The following is a 16392-nucleotide window of genomic DNA, read 5'->3' as shown; positions in this document are numbered from 1 at the left end:
CCTTATGTGCGATGATGCCACAGGGATACGGAGCCCCAAAAGTGGTACCCCAGCCAGCTCCCTGCTGCTGTGTCACTGACAATGTGAGAGTGCCCCAGAATAATATGGGGGTGTCCCCGGAGTACAGGAGCATCCACAGGGTGGAGTGAAGCCCCACGGCTATCAGAGTCCCACAAACAGGCGGCACCACATGCATCCCGGGTGCGGCGTGACCTGGGCTAGGGGTGCTGGGAAGGTGCCCCCTTGACCGCCACTTCCTCTTCGCACTGCAGAAGGTTTTGCAACCTTGCTTCCTCCCTGCGCTGCATAAAGCGGCGGTGTCAGCTCTGGATCAGGGTCACTTAGCATAGGTGTGGGACCCAGTGGCAGCAGTGGGTCCACGTCCCCGCGCTCCCCAGGGGCTCTGTTTTGGGGTGACGGCAGGGGACATCCTGTGGCAACCCTCAGCCAGGCCTTGGAGCAGCCAAATCTGGGAGCTGGGAAGGGGAGAAGATTTGGGGTGCAGCAGAGGCAGCGAGTGGCGGGTGAGTGCCTGGGATGCTTAGCTTTGGGGTGCAATGGGGCACCCTACTAACCTGGACAAGGGGTGCAGGGAGGGCTCCGCATAGTGTAAACCCAACTCCACGTAGGGTAACCCCAACCCTGGGGGGATCCGGTATCCCCAAATAGTTCTCTGTGTGGGATTGGGAGAGGAAATGGGGACTTCCCCTTCTGTGGGCAGAAATCTAGCCCCAGAGGAACTGCAAGGAATTTGGGTGGGGAATCAGAAGAAGCCAAAAATACAGTGGGGAGAAGCGTTTTTCCTCTGCTCCGGGTACTGTGGTGCGCTCGGGGAGCTGGCACGGGAACTGTTTTTAGGGAGAGCATTGGGATTCAAAGGACTCATACCAACCAGGGGGACTCAGAAGTGCTCCTTCATTGGGGATAGACTTGGAGGGGACAGGAGAGGGGCAGTGCTGAGGTGAAGGGGTGCGTACGGGGCTGTTGGGCAGGGGGACGTGTGGGGGTGGTGTCCAGGCATGGTTCACTGTATGGTGCAGTGAGGTTATGGGGTGTGGGAGAGCAGTGGGGGCTGGAGGTGCTGGAGGTGCCCTGAGCCCACACTGCTTTGCGCTTTGCAGGCAAAATGGGGACATTTTATGCTGACGAACTCTTCGACATCTTATACAACTACACTTCTGACTACGGCAACTACAGCCTCGCTTTGCCTGACATCGATGGCTCCTCTTCCCCATGCCGTAATGAAGGCTCCGTAGCCAACAAATACTTGGTAGCCTTCATCTACTGCTTGGTCTTCCTCCTCAGCATGGTGGGCAATGGGCTGGTGGTGCTGGTGGTCACCTCCAGCCACATGAATCGCTCCGTCACCGACATCTACCTGCTCAACCTGGCTGTGGCCGACCTGCTCTTTGCTCTCAGCCTGCCGCTCTGGGCCGCCTACTGGGCCCATGAGTGGGTTTTTGGCACCGTCATGTGCAAAGCCATCTCGGTGCTGCAGGAATCCAACTTCTACAGCGGCATCCTGCTGTTGGCTTGCATCAGCGTGGACCGCTACTTGGCCATCGTCTACGCCACCCGTGCTGTCACTGAGAAGAGGCACTGGGTGAAGTTTGTCTGTGTGGGCATCTGGGTGTTTTCGGTGCTGCTCTCCCTGCCCGTGCTGCTGTTCCGCGAGGCGTTTGTCTCAGACCGCAATGGCACGGTTTGCTACGAGCGCATTGGCAATGAGAATACCACCAAGTGGAGGGTGGTGCTGCGGGTGCTGCCGCAGACCTTCGGCTTCGCCCTGCCCCTCCTGGTCATGCTCTTCTGCTATGGTGTCACCGTGCACACCCTCCTGCAGACCAAGAACGTCCAGAAGCAGCGTGCCATGAAGGTCATCCTAGCTGTGGTGCTGGTCTTCCTTGTCTGCTGGCTGCCCTATAACATCACGCTGGTGAGCGACACTCTCATGAGGATGCATGCCATCACCGAGACCTGTGAGAGGAGGAAACACATCGACACAGCCCTCTCCATCACGCAGGTCCTTGGTTTTGCCCACAGTTGCATTAACCCCATCATCTATGCCTTCATTGGGCAGAAGTTTCGCAATAGCTTCCTCAAGATTCTGGCACAGCGCGGCTTCATCAGCAAGGATGCTGTGGCACGCTACGGCCGCACCTCCTACACTTCCACCTCTGGCAACACCTCCACCACCCTCTGAGCTCCACTGCTCCCCAAGACCTGGTGCATGCAGTCCTGGCACCCAACACACCCCAGCATCCTAACCGAAGACACAGCCTTGGGCAGTAGGCATGGCCCCCTGGCACACAGATGGGTGTTACTGTGGGCTGCACATGGTCACACTGCACATGCAAAGGCACATCAGCATGGGGGTCCCAATGGAAAGATGCTGAACACTGCCCACTCTCCCTGCGCTTTGGGATAAAGCTTGTGACTTTGAGGACACCACGGCCCCAGTGTGGCAATGATAGCTGCCCAGCAATAAAGGAGGTGGCAAGTTTTTCCACACTTGTATGGCTCTGACTGGGGGGTGACAGGAGGGGTTGGGGCACGTCCCCAGGGCACTTCTCAGCCACGGCACTTCCTGGGGACAGTGAGTGCAGGAAAGTGCTGTTACCCAAGAGGCTGTTGCAGAGGGTTTGCATCCTGCACATCCCTCAAGGGGACCACAACCTAGCGTCACTCTGTGCCACCACTGAGTCCTTCCGTAGCGTAGGGTCTGTGTGTCACCTCTGTGTACCTGGGAACACGGCTGGGGTCAAACTCTCACCACCCCCTTCCCAGTACGCATTTGAACTCAAATAAAGCAAATCCCTGCAAAATCCTTTAGTGGCTGTTCCCTGTCCTTGGTGACGCTGAGCTAGCCCTGTCTCCCCCCTGCAATCCACAAAGGTGGTAGCATGTGGGACACCCCCTGCCCACAGCGCTGCGTTGTGCAAAGAGTCAGGAACCTGCCCCTTACACAACCGGGATGGGGCAGAGGGAGATTTCCACACTGGCTTGGGCAACTGGGGCTGGTACCAGAGCAAAGAGGGGCTTGTGGCCCAGCTTGGGTCCCTCCTGCCACCTCATATGTGATCTGACATCATGGTCCCTGCCCCAGCGTCCCCCAGCATTTCTCTATTGGGGTCGCACTCCACTCCTCTGTCATCCATAACACAGCTTCCTGGGATCCTTAATCCTAAGGATATCAGAGATGTGTGGGATAGTGGAGAGGCTGGGAACAGGATATGAAGGTTCCTGGCACTGAGGGAGGAGGAATTGAGTTGGACAGAGACAGCAGGGGCTTGCACAGAAGCAAAGCAGCAGATCAGGGCCAGCCCATCACCTTTATGTCTGGGAAAGGTCTTGCTCAAGTGGTGCCTGGCAGGAAACCAAGGCTGTTGGCTAAGAGCCCTCTCCCCTTGCATACTCCCTGCATCAGGATGGGGTGAAGCCTGTCCTCAGCAGAGACACCCCATAAACAGACAGTCCCCCCAAGGAGGGCTCAGACTTCCCCATAGCAGCATGCCCATTCCCAATGCCCCTCAGGGCATCAAAGCAGCAATGACGGATTGATGACACTGGAGCCACTGGGATGTCAGCACCGGGTTGTTTCTTTCTCCATGGGCCAGCCATGCAAAAGACATCACAACCTGAAAACCAGAGCAGCAGGACCTACCCGCTGGCCCCATGTCCCAGGCACAGCAGGTTGAATGTCCTCCCAGCTCACATAGCCTGTGGGTGCCTTTGCTGGTAGCAGAGCAGGCAGCATCGCCCCTGCTTCCCCATGTCCATGGAGCACGCGTGGCACACCTTGCCCTGGCACAGCCTGCTGAGAGAGCAGATGGTAGGTGTGTGGTGGTGGTTGGTATCCCTGCTATGTTCCCCGATGTCCTCCCGTGCCCACCTGCAGCTGTACCGCCGGGACAGGAGGCGAAAATCCTTGCCACAGCGGGTGCACAGCCCCACATCACGGGGCGCTGGGCTGGGTGCTGGTGGGTCAATGCCCTCTGTCTTCTGCCACAGGGCATCCTTCTCCCTGCAAGTAGGGGATGGGTCACCCTTGGTGAGATACTGGGCCACTGCAGGTGGGTTGCATGTGCGATCAGTATGTGTGTGTGCGCTCCTGTGTTTGAGAGGCTCCATGCAACAGCCCCTCTGCAGCTGCTGGCTGTGCCCAGATTTATCCCATAAATTCCATAAACCTACATATGACAGTGTGTCCCTGCTGTTGTCTCTGCACTGCTCATGCAGTGTGAGGTGTCTGGGAACACAGTCTGATGTGAGTGACCTAAGGTTGGCACCGAAGTTGGGCACCCAAGATGGGCACCGAACCTCCCCAAGATGGCAAGTGGGATTTCCCTGGGCTTTGGTGCCCTCCTCTGGGCAAAGAGCTTTGGGAGCAATCGTGTATGTGTGGCTGCACACCCACTGGAGGGGGTGGCAGGATGTATACAAAGGGCAGGTGAGGGGGCAGGGCCCTGCTCTCACCGCAGCAGTTCCAGCAGCCGCCCCTTCATGTCGCGGATGAGCTCCTGCTGCCGTGCCTGCTCTGCGCCACGCATGGCCTCCCGCTCCTGCACCTCCCGCTGTGTCCGCTGCAGGGCTGATGCCCAGCGCTCCCCATCCTGACGAGCCCTGGCATTGGGGCAGGTGTGGCACCTTTGAGCCCAGCCCCAGGGTGGCAGTGGGGAGAAGGTCTGCCTGTCCCTCTGGTGGCCACATCTCCATCCATTCCTAAAGCCATCCACTGTCCATCCTCACAGCCATCTTAACATCCACCCTAGCTGTCCATCCATCCTTCCCCGAAGCCATCCCTTTGTCTTTCTGCCCATCCATCTATCCATCCATCCCTTCATCCATCCATCCCTTCATCCATCCATCCCTCCATCCCTCCATCCCTCCATCCCTCCCTCCCTCCATCCATCCATCCATCCATCCATCCATCCATCCATCCATCCATCCATCCATCCATCCATCCATCCATCCATCCATCATCCTCTCCATCTGCTCACCCAATCTTCATCCCTTCATCCCTCTGCTTACCCATCCAATCACCCCAAATCACCCCATCTCTCCCTCCATCTGCTCACCCCAGATTAATTCCGATATCCCTCTGCCCACTGATGTATCCATTCTTTCACCTACTCATCAATCCCCAAACTTTTATCTGCTTCCCTTCCCAACTCCATCTCTCCCTTTCCACATCTCTCTCCCTGCCCATCCCCTGGCTCAAAGTGGGGCACCAAGGGTGACCCCTGCAGCATGTAGGGCACCCTGCAGTTTGTCCCGTCCCCACCTGCTGAGCTGCTCCTGCAGCTGCACCACCTCCTCCCGCAGGGCCTGGATCTGCTGCCTGCTCTGCAAGGCTTCCTCCCGTGTTGCTGTGACCAGGGCCGTGAGTCGCTGGGGGATAAGCAGGGCTCAGGCCTCTTAGACCCACATCCCACAATGGGACACCCCATGGCTCGCCCGTACCATTGCCATGCCAGCAGCCGTGCTGGAGTCCCCCTCTTCCTGATTGTCCATCAGTGGGCCATGGGAGAGCTCCAGCGCCCGCCGCAGCACCTCCTCCAGGGCGGCCATCTGGGCTGGGGCGTCTGTCTGTCCCCGTGCCTGCATTGCAGCCTGGCACTCCTGCAGGCGCGAGGTCAGCATTGCCACCTCTGCCATTGCCTCGTCCAGGCGTGCTGCCCGCTCCTCCGCCACCTCCCGCCACCGCCGAGCCTCCTCCTGCGCCTGTGCCAGCCCCCCCGGGCCACCCGCCGCCTCAGCCAGCATTCGGCTGAGGAAGGCGTTGGTGTCCCGCAGCGCCTCAGCCTCATGGGCCCACAGCCGGACCTTCCGGGCGCTGCGCTCCTCTTTCTGCCGGTGCTGCCGCTCCTCCCGTTCCATCTGAGCACGCCAGGCCTCCTCCCGCCGCCCCAGCTTGGCACGCAGCTGAGACACCTGTGCTCGCAGGGATGCCTCCATCGCACTATGGGCTGGGGAGCCGGGTGTGAGCCCCGGGTTGGGTGTTGGGGTCGGGCTGGGATCCGTGTTGGTGCTACACTGTGCTTCAGCTGTGCTGGGCATGTCCTCCTCCTTTTCATTGTCCTCCTCCTTTTCATGGTCCTCCGTGTCTTCCTCTCCATTCTCTTCTGATTCCACATCATCCTCCTCCTCACCCTCTGCCCGTGGGCTGGGACAGGCTGGCATCTCATGGGGCACTGCAACTGGCTGGGCGATGCCATCAGGACATCTATGTACCCCCGTGCTGCTACCTTCTGTCTGCAGGGTCATCTTCAGCACACTGGGACGCACCAGTGTCCTAGAGGGGACATGGGACTCAGGGCCACCAAGGCAGCGATGTTGAGCTCCAGGTGTCCCCATTCTCTCTGGCATCCCCCCATGTGCCCAGCACTCACTCAGAGAACATGGGCCAGGCAGTGTCCAGGTCAGCCCTGTGCAGGGCCAGGTGGAAGGTGATGCCATCCAGCTCGTACAGGCTGCCCAGTATCTCAGCCCGCCGCTGGGGACTCAGGAAGGGGCTGCGGGCGTAGTACCACTCACTGCAACCAAACAGAATCTCACCCTCTTCAAGCACACAGAGCAGGGAGCCATGCCTTGCAGTGGCACAGCCAACCCTGTGCTCCCCATGCTCTCACCTGAGGCTCTCGGGGTCGAGCAGGCAGAGTTGCAGGGACTCGGCTAGCTGCCGGTGCACCAGGCAGTAGCGCAGGAAGGCACGGCCTCTGCCCACAGGGGTCTTCAGCTGGAGGGAAGCAGGGGTGATGCAGCACTGCCATGCCAACCTGCATCCCCAGCACAGCCCATGCACTGTGCATCCAGCGTCTGTGACCATGCCCACCCAGTGGGTGCCCTGTGAGCCCCCTCCACTGGCCCATGCCCACCTTGTCCAGCGAGGTGACGAAGCGGATGCCCTCGTGCTCCTGCCGACGCTGTGCCAGGCCCTGGCACAAGAAGTCCCAGTAGTCCTTGCGCTGCCCAAAAAAGCTCTTCTTCTCCTTGAGATCAAACTGGAAGAGACACGGGCTTACTAGGAGGGTCCCTGTGCAGCCCAGCCTGTCTCTGTGGTACTCAGCTGGCTTCCCCAGTCGAACCCCACATGGCTGGGGACAGCTCCATTTGCTGGCTTTGAGCCTCAGTTTCCCCTCTTGTTGCACACACAACAACAAATGCTCCACATATGGGTGCAGGCGAGGCCAATCCTTGTGCCCACCCACCTGTATGGCTGTGGATGCCCACAAACAGATGACATCATCCAGGGTTCCCCAGAATGCTTGGCATGAGGACCCTCTACTACCAGCGACCCCAGGGAGGGGCGTACCTGCAGGAGGAATTCCAGCTGGGCACAGAGGCTGTGCAGCTCCCGGCTGCCATCCGTCACCGGCAGGTTCTGCTCCCTGTAGCTGCGATTCAGCTCAGCAATGGTTTCTGCAGGGCAACAGGGATGAGCTGGCACGGCTCGGGCAGTCTGCCCAGCCCCACGTCCTCCCTGCTTCCAGCTCGGGGATTTCTGCCCGAGGGCAAAAGAGGAACTGGCGGAGGGATGGAGAGGCGGAGCGGCAGGAGCAAGGGGCACAGACAGCGGTGGCTGTGGGGTGGTTTGAGGGTGCCCGTGGGGACACACTGGCACGGGGCATGCCGGCACACTTACTCTGCAGGTCCTTGATGATGCGTCTGAGCTCCCCGTCCCCTGCCATGGCTCCAGCTCTGGACCTCTGCAAAGGCAGGGGCACCCATTAGAGGTGCTGAGCTGGCTTGTACCACTGCACCCCCAAATTCCAGCTTGGCCTCCCACTGCCCCACTGATGGAGACTTTTACTCCCCTGGCTCTACACTGGGGCTGCTTTCTGCTAAGGTAAGAAGGGGGGTGGGCTCAGGCACCCCTTTCCCTGCTCACGCCACCCCATTCATGTGGGGCATTGAATGGGCAAAGGTGCTCCACCATTTGCACACCATTTGCTGTCCATTTGCCTTGATCCAAAATGCCCAATGGGCTCCGCCCCATGGCATGGCCAGCTCATCCCAAGCCTCTGCCCCATTCCTCAGATGCTACAGGGACTGAGCCCCCCACCCTGTCCCCATCCCTATTCCCAACTCCCTCCCCTAGTATTCAGGATGTGGGTATAGCATGGGGGAAGCACTGCTTTTGTTTCTGCTCTCGCTTCCCTTGCTCACCTCAAGATCAGTGCATGGGGCCCCTGATTCCCCTTCCCTTGTCAGGAAGAGAGGGCACAGGGCCCACAGCATGCAGACCCTCAAAATGAGTCCCCTGCTGGGCAGAGTCCCCCTGGCACAGCGTGCTGCCTGCAGGGCTGGCATGGCATTTGGGAGTGTGGTAGACTTGCTGTGGGGGGCATAGAGCTGAGGGGTGGCACCAAGGGGACAAGACGAGGAGCAGTGCCCATAGGGGTAGCACATCTGTAGGGCTAGCCGCTACAGGTGGTGGCTGGCCATGGCAGGAAGGGACAGCAGGACGCCTGGCTTCCCATCCCAGTGCCCTTGGGTGCCCTTGGATGTGTGTTCCCTTCCGCCTGCCCTGCCCACGCCTGTGCCTATGCCTATGGCCATGCCCATGCTTCAGTTCTTCCTGGACAGAGCTGCCCCTTACCTGAAGAGCTGTGGGTGCCCTGAGGTGCTGCTGGGTGCTGCTCTCCTCTTACTGCTCCACACGCCCACACTCCTTCTCCTTTTGTACCTTGGCCAGGAGGAAGTGCTCAGGATGGGAGCGGCTGAGTCCCCTCCGTGCCCCACACAGCCCCACATTTCTGCCCCACCTGCCCCAGCTCCCAGATTTTGGGGTGCTGAGTTGATGGGTGCTCCCTTTACCAAGCCCTCCTGCCTGGTGTTCTGGAGTGGGGAAAGCACATTGCCAGGCCTGGAGGGACCCCAATCCTTCCCATGGCAAGGGGGGCACATGGTTTGGGAATGCTTTGAGTGTCACCCTTCTGCTTCTTGGGAGGGGGCTGAGGAACCATGTTGAGTTCAGGGAAACCACAAGAGCTGCCACATCCCTTGGCAAAATGGCCCCCCCACACAAAAGCCCCCAGGAACAATATCCCTTGGTTACAGAGCCCTGTTGGGAGAAGCAGTGCTCCACAGAAGGCCCACAGCCCCCCTACATCCTGTCCTCTGCCCCAGCACCCCATACCCCTACCTTTAACGCCAGGGGGGCCGGGAGAACAATCACCCCCATCCAGGGCCTGAGCTCGGCACCAAAGTGAAAGCAGGAAGTGGTGCTGAGTGGGGGCTGGCCGCTTTTCTGATGAGTGTCAGGATGTGAAGTGCCCCCCCTTGCCCCCATCACCCCACAGCACCCTGCAAGGTTGCATCCCACACTGGGGGGGTCAAGAGCTGTGTGGATGGGTGCACACGTGTGTGCCATGGTCCCCCCAGCAGCATCCCATCCCCAGCTCCCCTTCTCCTGGAGTGCCACCCAGTAGCAGTGTCCCTGTCCCTGAGGGGGTGTGCTGGTGGGCCGTGGGGGGGGGCACACATTACCCGCCCGCCCTTGGCGCGGGTGCAATTCAATTAATGAGGCCTGGCCCGTGCTCAGCGCAGCCAATAACGCTAATGGCCCCGCACAGGCCTGGCTCTGCACAGCGGGGGGGTTCAGGGGCCATCTGCTAATTAATTAAAAGGGGGTGGGGGACAGTGCAGCCAGTGGTGATGTCACCTCCCTGCTGCTTGGGGCATGGGGCTGCGCCCTGGTCCCCCCCCCCCGCTCCCAAAATCATCCCTCTGCCCACCCTGGGGCACATAGAGGACTCCCCAAGTCCCTTCCCATCTGCCCCTGCCACGGGGTTTGAGGGTCCTGGGGCCGGGGGGACCCTGAATGATGGCAGGGACCTCCCCTCCTGTGGCTTGGGGAGAGCCATAGGGAAATTGAGGCACAGCTGAGTGCACAGAGGAGGCTGCGCTCAAAGAGCTTTACAGCTCTCACACATCTACAAGACAAGGGGCTGGGGGGGCACTGCCAGCATCCAGCACCCACCCCATAGAAGGACCTGGTGCGTGCAGAGGGGCTGACAAAAACACGAGGTGGGGGGGTTAATCCAGACGTGAGGGGGGGGACGGGGAGGAGGAGGAGGAAGGGGAGGAGGAGGAGGAGAAGGAGAAGGAGAAGGAGGGGGAACGTGGCGGAGCTGGCTCCCTCCCAAGCACTGCAGGACATGGGCGGGCACGGTGCTCCCTGCCTGGCTGCCAGCGCGCAGGCGACACTGGGGGACCAGCAAGGGGGGGGGCAGGGCCTGGTGGGACCGCAGCCCCCAGCCCATTGCCGCACAGTCCCGTGCCTATTGCTGGGCACCTCCCGGGCACCGCAGCCCGGTACAGCCGGGGGGCACAGCCGGGTTTGGCTGGCTCCCCGCTGCCATCAGTGCCCCCTCGTGGGCTGGGTGACCCCTGCGCAGGGGCACCATGACCCGCCTGAGCTGGTGCTTTGCCACCTTGGTTCGCTGGGGGAAATACCTGGTATCCTGCCTCCTGCCCTGCCGCGCCTGCCGGCACACTGAGGTAAGCGGTGCCACGAGTGCACGGTGCCCCGGGTCGTGGTGGGGGCTGCAGGGGGAGCATGGAGCTGGGGAGGGCTCTGGGGGTGCACAGAGATGGGGCAGGGTGGGGGTGGGGGGGCAGTTGGCTGTAGGCATCAAGGAGTTAAACCGTGTGTGTGCGTGTATGTGTGTGTGTGTGTGTGTGCACAGGGGCTGGGGGCATGTCCTTTGTCCCTCCTTGTGTCTCTCCTGGCACAGCACTGTGACCCCCCCCACTTTATAACCTGCATCCCTGTGTGCCTGGCGTGTGCTCTGGGATCCCTCTGTCCTTACAGCACCTAGAATGAGGGAACCTCGTGCATGCTGTGAGGAGAACCTATGAAGCAACCAGCACCGGGGGGGTCCCCATTCCCGTACAATGCCAGGTGTGCTCAACATCCCTGTCCTCAGCAAAATGCCCTGTGCCTAAGGGCAACCAATGCGTGCGGAATCCCTGTGCCAAAAGATCGCCCCATGTGGGGCATCCATGTCCCCACCATCACCCAGTGTGGAGGACACCTGTGCCCACACAGCACCCTGTCCTCATCGTTGTGTTACCCTTCTGTGCCCCTGTATGGAGTGTGTATGTGAGCTTGTTGCTGTGGGATGCCCATGTGGGCACGCATGGGACACGTGGCATACACCTATGTGTGTGCAGGATGGGCACCCAAGGGCAGTGTGGGGGCACTGCTGCTGGAAGCAGGTGGGGGTGGCTTGGGGACACAGTGGCCGTGGGCAGGACCCCACCAATGATACACTTATGCTACCCTTATGCATGGAAGGGGGTGTGAGCATGGGGTGTGCCTGCCTCACTGGTACACACAGGGGGATTCTCTGTGTAGTGCCCCCGCTAGGAAAATGAACCCTAAATCATGCTGACAGGCAGTGTCCCCATGCCCCCCTCTCCCCCTTGTCCTCGCTGCATGCCCCTGTCCCTGCCCTTATGCAGGTCCCAGGCTTGTCCCGGCGCTGAATGGGACACCGTGATTTATGGGGGGCGGAGACCCCGTTTTCCCCAGGGGCTTTCATTTGCGGGCAACAACGAGAGGCTGTAGTAAAGGAGGGGGGTGTGGGGGGATGTGTGTACGGACAGGCGCTCCCCGCTGTCTCCATCCCTTGCCCTGCGTGTCCCCTACCGTCCTGACTCACCCCCCCGTGCTGCCACCCGCCTGAGCGCAAGGCTGCGGGACTCACCGCCGGCCTCCTCCCCCCGCGGCTGCGGGGAGGTGCCGCGCAGCACCCGAATCCCACCCTATAGAGCTGAGGGGCTGCCCAGCCGTTTCCCGTCCTGCCCCCCCTGCGAGGCCCCCAGCTCGGCGCAGCTTTGGCACAGCGCTGCTCCCTCCCCGGCTCTCCCATCCCGGGACCACCCAGGGGACAATCGCCCCCCCCACCCCCCCACTCCGCCGCCACCGCAGCCTTTTGGGAAGGGGGAGTGGGGGTCTCGCTGCTAGCCCCCTCCAGGGCTCCGCGGTGGGTGCTGCGGGGGGTTGCTCCGGGAGGGCGCTGCCCCCTCTTTGTCCCCCAGCTATATGGGGGCCGGGGGGGGGGGGGGGTTTGGGGCCGGGGTTGGGGGGGTCGGGGGCGGGCCGGGCGGGCGGAGCGAGCGGGACGGCTGCGGGCGGTGCGGCGGGGCTGCGGGGCAGCATGACCGGGCTGTGCCTCTCCTGCCTGCTCTGGGTACGGCTCCGGGATCAGGGGCGCGGGGTGGGGAGTGCTGTCGCGGGGAGGGGGGGGGGGCAGGGAGCAGCGGCGGTGGTGGAGCGGGAGCGGGTCGGGAAAAGCGGGACAGAGCGCTGCGCTGGCGCTGGGACCCCGATCCCCCGCAACACCGAGCGGTGGGGGCGGCCCGGGGGTGGGGGCATCCGGTGAGCGGCTAGGGCTGGGGAGGGGGGGGGAACAGCCCGGGGACTGCGTGGCGGTGGGGAGCGGGCGGTGGGGGGGGGCGAAGGACGCTGGGCTGGATGAGGAGGGGGTCTCCGAGGGGGTGTTGTTGGGACTGGGGGCTGTTTCTCCGTCATCCGGGATTCCACTGCGGTCCTCGTAGTCCGCTGTCCCTCGGCACTGGGAGGCGGGGAACCGGGCAGACTGAGAGCTGCCGGGGAATGCTAGGGGCTTGCGGCTCTGAGCCCCCACCCTCTGGGCCATCTGTGCTCCGGGGTCCCCCATGCTCCGGGTTGGGACCCCGGTGCCCAACCCCCTCCCCCCCTCAGCCCGGTTTTGCAGCCCCAGCAGAAGTGGATGGAGCAGGCGGGTGCCCCGATCACCCGGGGGGAGGCAGCCCCCCCTCCGGCCCGCACCTCTCTGCAGTGCTGGGCAGTGAACCCAGGAGTCCATGCAGCTGGCACCTCTCCCCGGGGCCTCATCCAGCCCATGGGGCCCCTCCCAGCATCCCTGGGTCCCTCTGCTTCGGGGGCCGTGGGTAGGGTTGTCTATCCTGTCTTCTCCTCCCCCCCCCACTCCCACCATCCCCTCTATATGGTGACATGGGTCTCAAGGTGACATCCCCAGATGGTCCTCACCCCCCATAAGTGCCCCCCAGCCCTGGGGACAGGGATGATGCTCAGATCCTGCCAGCTAGAGGCCGGATCCCGTATGTTCCATGGGTTGGTGACACCCCCACCGGCGTGTTGGCAATGTGACAAATGGGGGGGGTCTCCATGGGGTGGGAACAGAAGGGGCTGCGCTTTCCCTAATGAGGATAATTACCGTTAACAAAGCAGAGCGGGGGCTGAGGTGGAGATGTGCATGCAGGATACACATTGGAATCCCCGGGGGGTCCCTGGGAGCAGGGGGCACTACCTCTTCCCGGGACACCCTGCAGCGTGGGGGGGAGGAGGGGGGGTTGCTTTGCATATGCAAACGAGCTCATGGCATCGGGAGGCCTCACTGTCACCCAGCAACTGTGGCGTGGGAGCCCCAGCCGGGGGAGCACTGAGCCCAGGGGCTTGGGCAGCCATGGGGGGACTTAGCTGCTAGGGAGGATGTCCATAGAATGCACAAGGTGCACTCACACACATATGCACGGCCCTTGTGTCCCCACCTTATGTCCCCATGTGCGTATTGGGCAAACTGGGAAAACTGGGGCAGGACGGGGTGGTACCCACACTTGGGTGCTCCCTGCAGTGCTGGCCCAGGGGGAGTGCAGGGTTTGCGGGGCCTCTGCTTAATCCTATTAGTCCTGGCTTGAAAAGGCGTATTTGTGTCTCTCACATCTTCATCGGACGGTGGGTGGGTGGGCATGGCTGGCGCGCTGCCATGGATGTCCCCTCCCTCAGTCTGGGATGTCCCCCCTATATGGCATCCCAGATCCGTGCCAGCATCCTTGTTTCCTGCTGTCTCCATGTCCTGCTGTCCCTATACCCGCACTCACAGCTCCCTTGGGCTATAGTGGGCAGTGTGGCCATGGGGACACTTCCCTAAATGTGCCTCCCCCCCCTCCCCTCCCATGTCCCTGCCCAGCGCACATCCACAGCACAGCTTTACACCACGGCGCCCACTGCACGCACACCGATGGTGTGTGTGCATGCTTGGGTGTGCACGTGCACACACGTTTGTATGTGCACACTCACTGTGCTTGCACGCCAGTTTGCACAAGCTTCTTGATGCATTCAGACGTGCTCACACACGTGAGCAGACCTGCAGACATGCACTCGTGCGCTTGCACACACCCCCAGAAGCACAGACGTGCAGTTGCATGCACACACAAATGCACGCACACTGCAGCACGCAGGGACACACCAACGCACACGTATTTGCACACACATGTAAGTGTATACGCATATCTGCGTGCGTGCACCCACACTTCCAATTGCGGACATGTGTGCATGTGGGCGTGCCCGTGCGTGTGCACACGCGTGTGCGCGCACACGCACACACAAGTGTTCAGCGCACCGCCAGGGGGCGGCAGAGACTATTTAAAGGGGCCGCGGCTCCGGGGGTGATCGTTGGCACCCCTTGCCGCGTGGCCGGGCACAAGGTGAGGATTGCCCCGAGGAGGAGAGGGGGGCTGAGAGCGGATGGAAGCAGATCCCAGCCCAGAAGGAACCGAGCAGGGCAGAGCTCGTCATAGGGTGGGGCAAAAGTTAGGGGTGCTGATTTGTTCCCGTGTCCTGCAGCCCCAGGACCTGGAGTCTCCCCCGGCGCACGCCTTCAAGATGACGAGCTTCAAGAAGGTGAAGGCGTGCGGGATCTGCCGGCAGGCCATCACGCGCCAGGGCAGCACCTGCCGAGGTGAGGGGACGGGAGTGCGTGTGAGCGAGAGGATGCAGCGGTGCTTTTGCACGCTTCTGCATGCGATTGTGAGTGAGCCGAGCGTGCATTGAGCGTGCAGTGGTGTTGTTCCAGGATCACGTGTGTGGATGCTCACGCCCCTACTGTTGCTCGTGGCCCTGTCCCCCTCGAGGCCACAGTGGCACATGCGGTGACGTGTGCCCCTGCACGTGTGTGGCGGTGCTGAGCCCCGTGCGAGGGGTGGTGGGAGGAAACGTTCCAGGTCGCGGGAACAATGTGGCTTCCTGTGTTCCCTGAACTGCAGGAAACGATCCCGGGGGGGACGGGGCCTCAGGGAGGGGGGCAGTGTGGCCATGGAGCATGCTGCACAGGGACCCTCGTGTCCCTTTGGGATGGCATGCTGGGGAGCTCCTGGTGTTGCCGGTGGGTCAGCATCCCATACAGCCCCACTATGTATGTGCACAGCTGTGCACAGCTGTGTCTGCGCACATGTACATGTGCAAGAGATCGCAAGCTGTGTTTGCATGCATTTATGCTATTAATCTCTGAGCAGAGGCACGGTGCCTTTGGCACACTGTCATTGTGGGTGGATGGATCACACATGTGGTGTTCATGCATCTGGCTGTGTGTGTGCACATGTGCAAGGTGTGTGCCTCTATGCACCCGCAGTGTGCAGCTCTGTGCTCTGTGCCCAGTACTGTTGCTGCCTGTGTCCCCCCATGGGTGGCCACCCTGTCCAGCCCCTGTGAGCAGCCCTGTGGCCATGTCCCCACTGACCCCTTCTCCCCTCCCACAGGCTGCAAGCTCTCCTGCCACACCAAGTGCCAAAGCAAGGTAAGGCTGGCACCTCGTGGAATGCCCCGCTTTGCATGGGAGGGGCTATGGATATCTGGGGGAGTACTGGGGTCCATATCCCCACTGGGTGGGTGCTCACTTTGGTGTCTGATTGGAGTGGCATTCATGTCACCTACATGTATGTCTGATGAGGATTCTCATGTGGCTAATATGGGGTTGTGCACAGTAGGACATTGCACCCAAAGTGCTGGCTCTGTGCGCAAGGGAAGCCTGTGGTTGGCTGCAGTTTGTGAGCCTCCGTCACCCTTCCTGTGCTTGCTGGAGGCTGGAGAACCTCCCATGCGGTGCTTCTGAGGGGGTGCATGCATGGGGCTGAGGCCTTCTGTGAAGCTCTGCTGGGCCAGTGCCCAGGGAGGGGCTCCTCGGGCCAGGCGAGCAGCCAGCTGACTCACACCGCTTGTTATTGTAGGGTCTCCAGGGAGGGCATGTGTGGGGAGGGGGCTTGGCACAGTGAGAAAACAGCCTCACATCCACCTGAAGCACCTCAGATTTAACCCCTGAGCCCCCAGAGTTGGGGAATGAGACTACCCCAGGATGTGTGGTACTTTGTGCCCCAGTGCTTCCTCCTCCTGCCCTGGAAATGCTGCTGAACCCGCAGCACCCCTATTTGCTGCTGTCTCTGGAATCCCCCAGTGTTGTTGTGGCCACTTCACAAGTTACTTTGGGGGGACCTGCCCTTACCTCTCCTGCCGCCCCCCTTTTGACCCCATTCAGCTAAAAACTCCACATGGATAGGGTACAGTGGGAAGTGGGGGGTGTACTGGGGACCCTGGAGTGGCCA

General features: G+C 61.4%; 3 protein-coding genes across 18 annotated transcripts in view; 2 read left to right on the top strand and 1 right to left on the bottom strand.

The window, feature by feature from the left end:
• The first annotated feature begins 7 nt into the window (after window positions 1-7).
• On the top strand, window positions 8-2606 carry CXCR1 (C-X-C motif chemokine receptor 1). Its single transcript, XM_048952899.1, has 2 exons — window positions 8-524; window positions 1122-2606. The coding sequence occupies exon 2, from the start codon at window positions 1127-1129 to the stop codon at window positions 2201-2203; it is 1077 nt and encodes a 358-aa protein (XP_048808856.1). The 5' UTR covers window positions 8-524; window positions 1122-1126; the 3' UTR covers window positions 2204-2606.
• A 989-nt stretch (window positions 2607-3595) lies between these two features.
• Window positions 3596-9218, bottom strand: RUFY4 (RUN and FYVE domain containing 4). Of its 8 annotated transcripts, none has more exons than XM_048952452.1 (11): window positions 9149-9218; window positions 8603-8689; window positions 7646-7709; window positions 7316-7422; window positions 6879-7004; window positions 6633-6739; window positions 6393-6536; window positions 5464-6295; window positions 5285-5391; window positions 4477-4623; window positions 3596-4024 (listed from the first exon to the last, which is right to left on the bottom strand). In XM_048952452.1, the coding sequence occupies exons 3-11, from the start codon at window positions 7689-7691 to the stop codon at window positions 3712-3714; spliced, it is 1929 nt and encodes a 642-aa protein (XP_048808409.1). In that variant the 5' UTR covers window positions 7692-7709; window positions 8603-8689; window positions 9149-9218; the 3' UTR covers window positions 3596-3711. The 8 variants fall into 8 exon arrangements, with proteins under 8 accessions (XP_048808409.1, XP_048808410.1, XP_048808411.1 ...); XM_048952453.1 differs by lacking the exon at window positions 8603-8689 and having other exon boundaries at window positions 3596-3814; window positions 3893-4024; window positions 9149-9199; XM_048952454.1 differs by lacking the exon at window positions 8603-8689 and having other exon boundaries at window positions 5464-5622; window positions 5827-6295; window positions 9149-9199.
• Window positions 9219-12131: 2913 nt separating this feature from the next.
• TNS1 (tensin 1) overlaps window positions 12132-16392 on the top strand; it is a 48878-nt gene continuing 44617 nt past the window's right edge. For 3 of the 9 annotated variants that reach the window (XM_048952438.1, XM_048952437.1, XM_048952434.1), the window contains exons 1-2: window positions 14652-14756; window positions 15553-15590. In XM_048952438.1, the coding sequence (XP_048808395.1) occupies window positions 14681-14756; window positions 15553-15590 (114 nt within the window). In that variant the 5' untranslated portion in view covers window positions 14652-14680. Of the gene's footprint in view, window positions 12204-14641; window positions 14757-15552; window positions 15591-16392 lie in introns of those variants that run through there. The other 6 variants (XM_048952448.1, XM_048952436.1, XM_048952440.1 and 3 more) reach the window with 4 other exon arrangements.

Source organism: Lagopus muta, chromosome 8 (assembly GCF_023343835.1).
Source record: "Lagopus muta isolate bLagMut1 chromosome 8, bLagMut1 primary, whole genome shotgun sequence".
In the NCBI taxonomy this organism is placed as follows: domain Eukaryota; kingdom Metazoa; phylum Chordata; class Aves; order Galliformes; family Phasianidae; genus Lagopus; species Lagopus muta.
This window is presented reverse-complemented; position numbering and strand designations above follow the sequence as displayed.

Bases quoted from the DNA above. Each gene is read 5' to 3' on its own strand.
- CXCR1 (XM_048952899.1), top strand. From the start codon at position 1,127: ATGGGGACATTTTATGCTGACGAACTCTTCGACATCTTATACAACTAC.
- RUFY4 (XM_048952449.1), bottom strand. From the start codon at position 9,187: ATGGGGGTGATTGTTCTCCCGGCCCCCCTGGCGTTAAAG. The intron at 6,537-6,632 runs GTGAGAGCATGG...GTTTGGTTGCAG, and splicing joins CTCGACCCCGAGAGCCTCAG to TGAGTGGTACTACGCCCGCA. The intron at 5,392-5,463 runs GTACGGGCGAGC...CTTATCCCCCAG, and splicing joins CGGCTGCTGGCATGGCAATG to CGACTCACGGCCCTGGTCAC.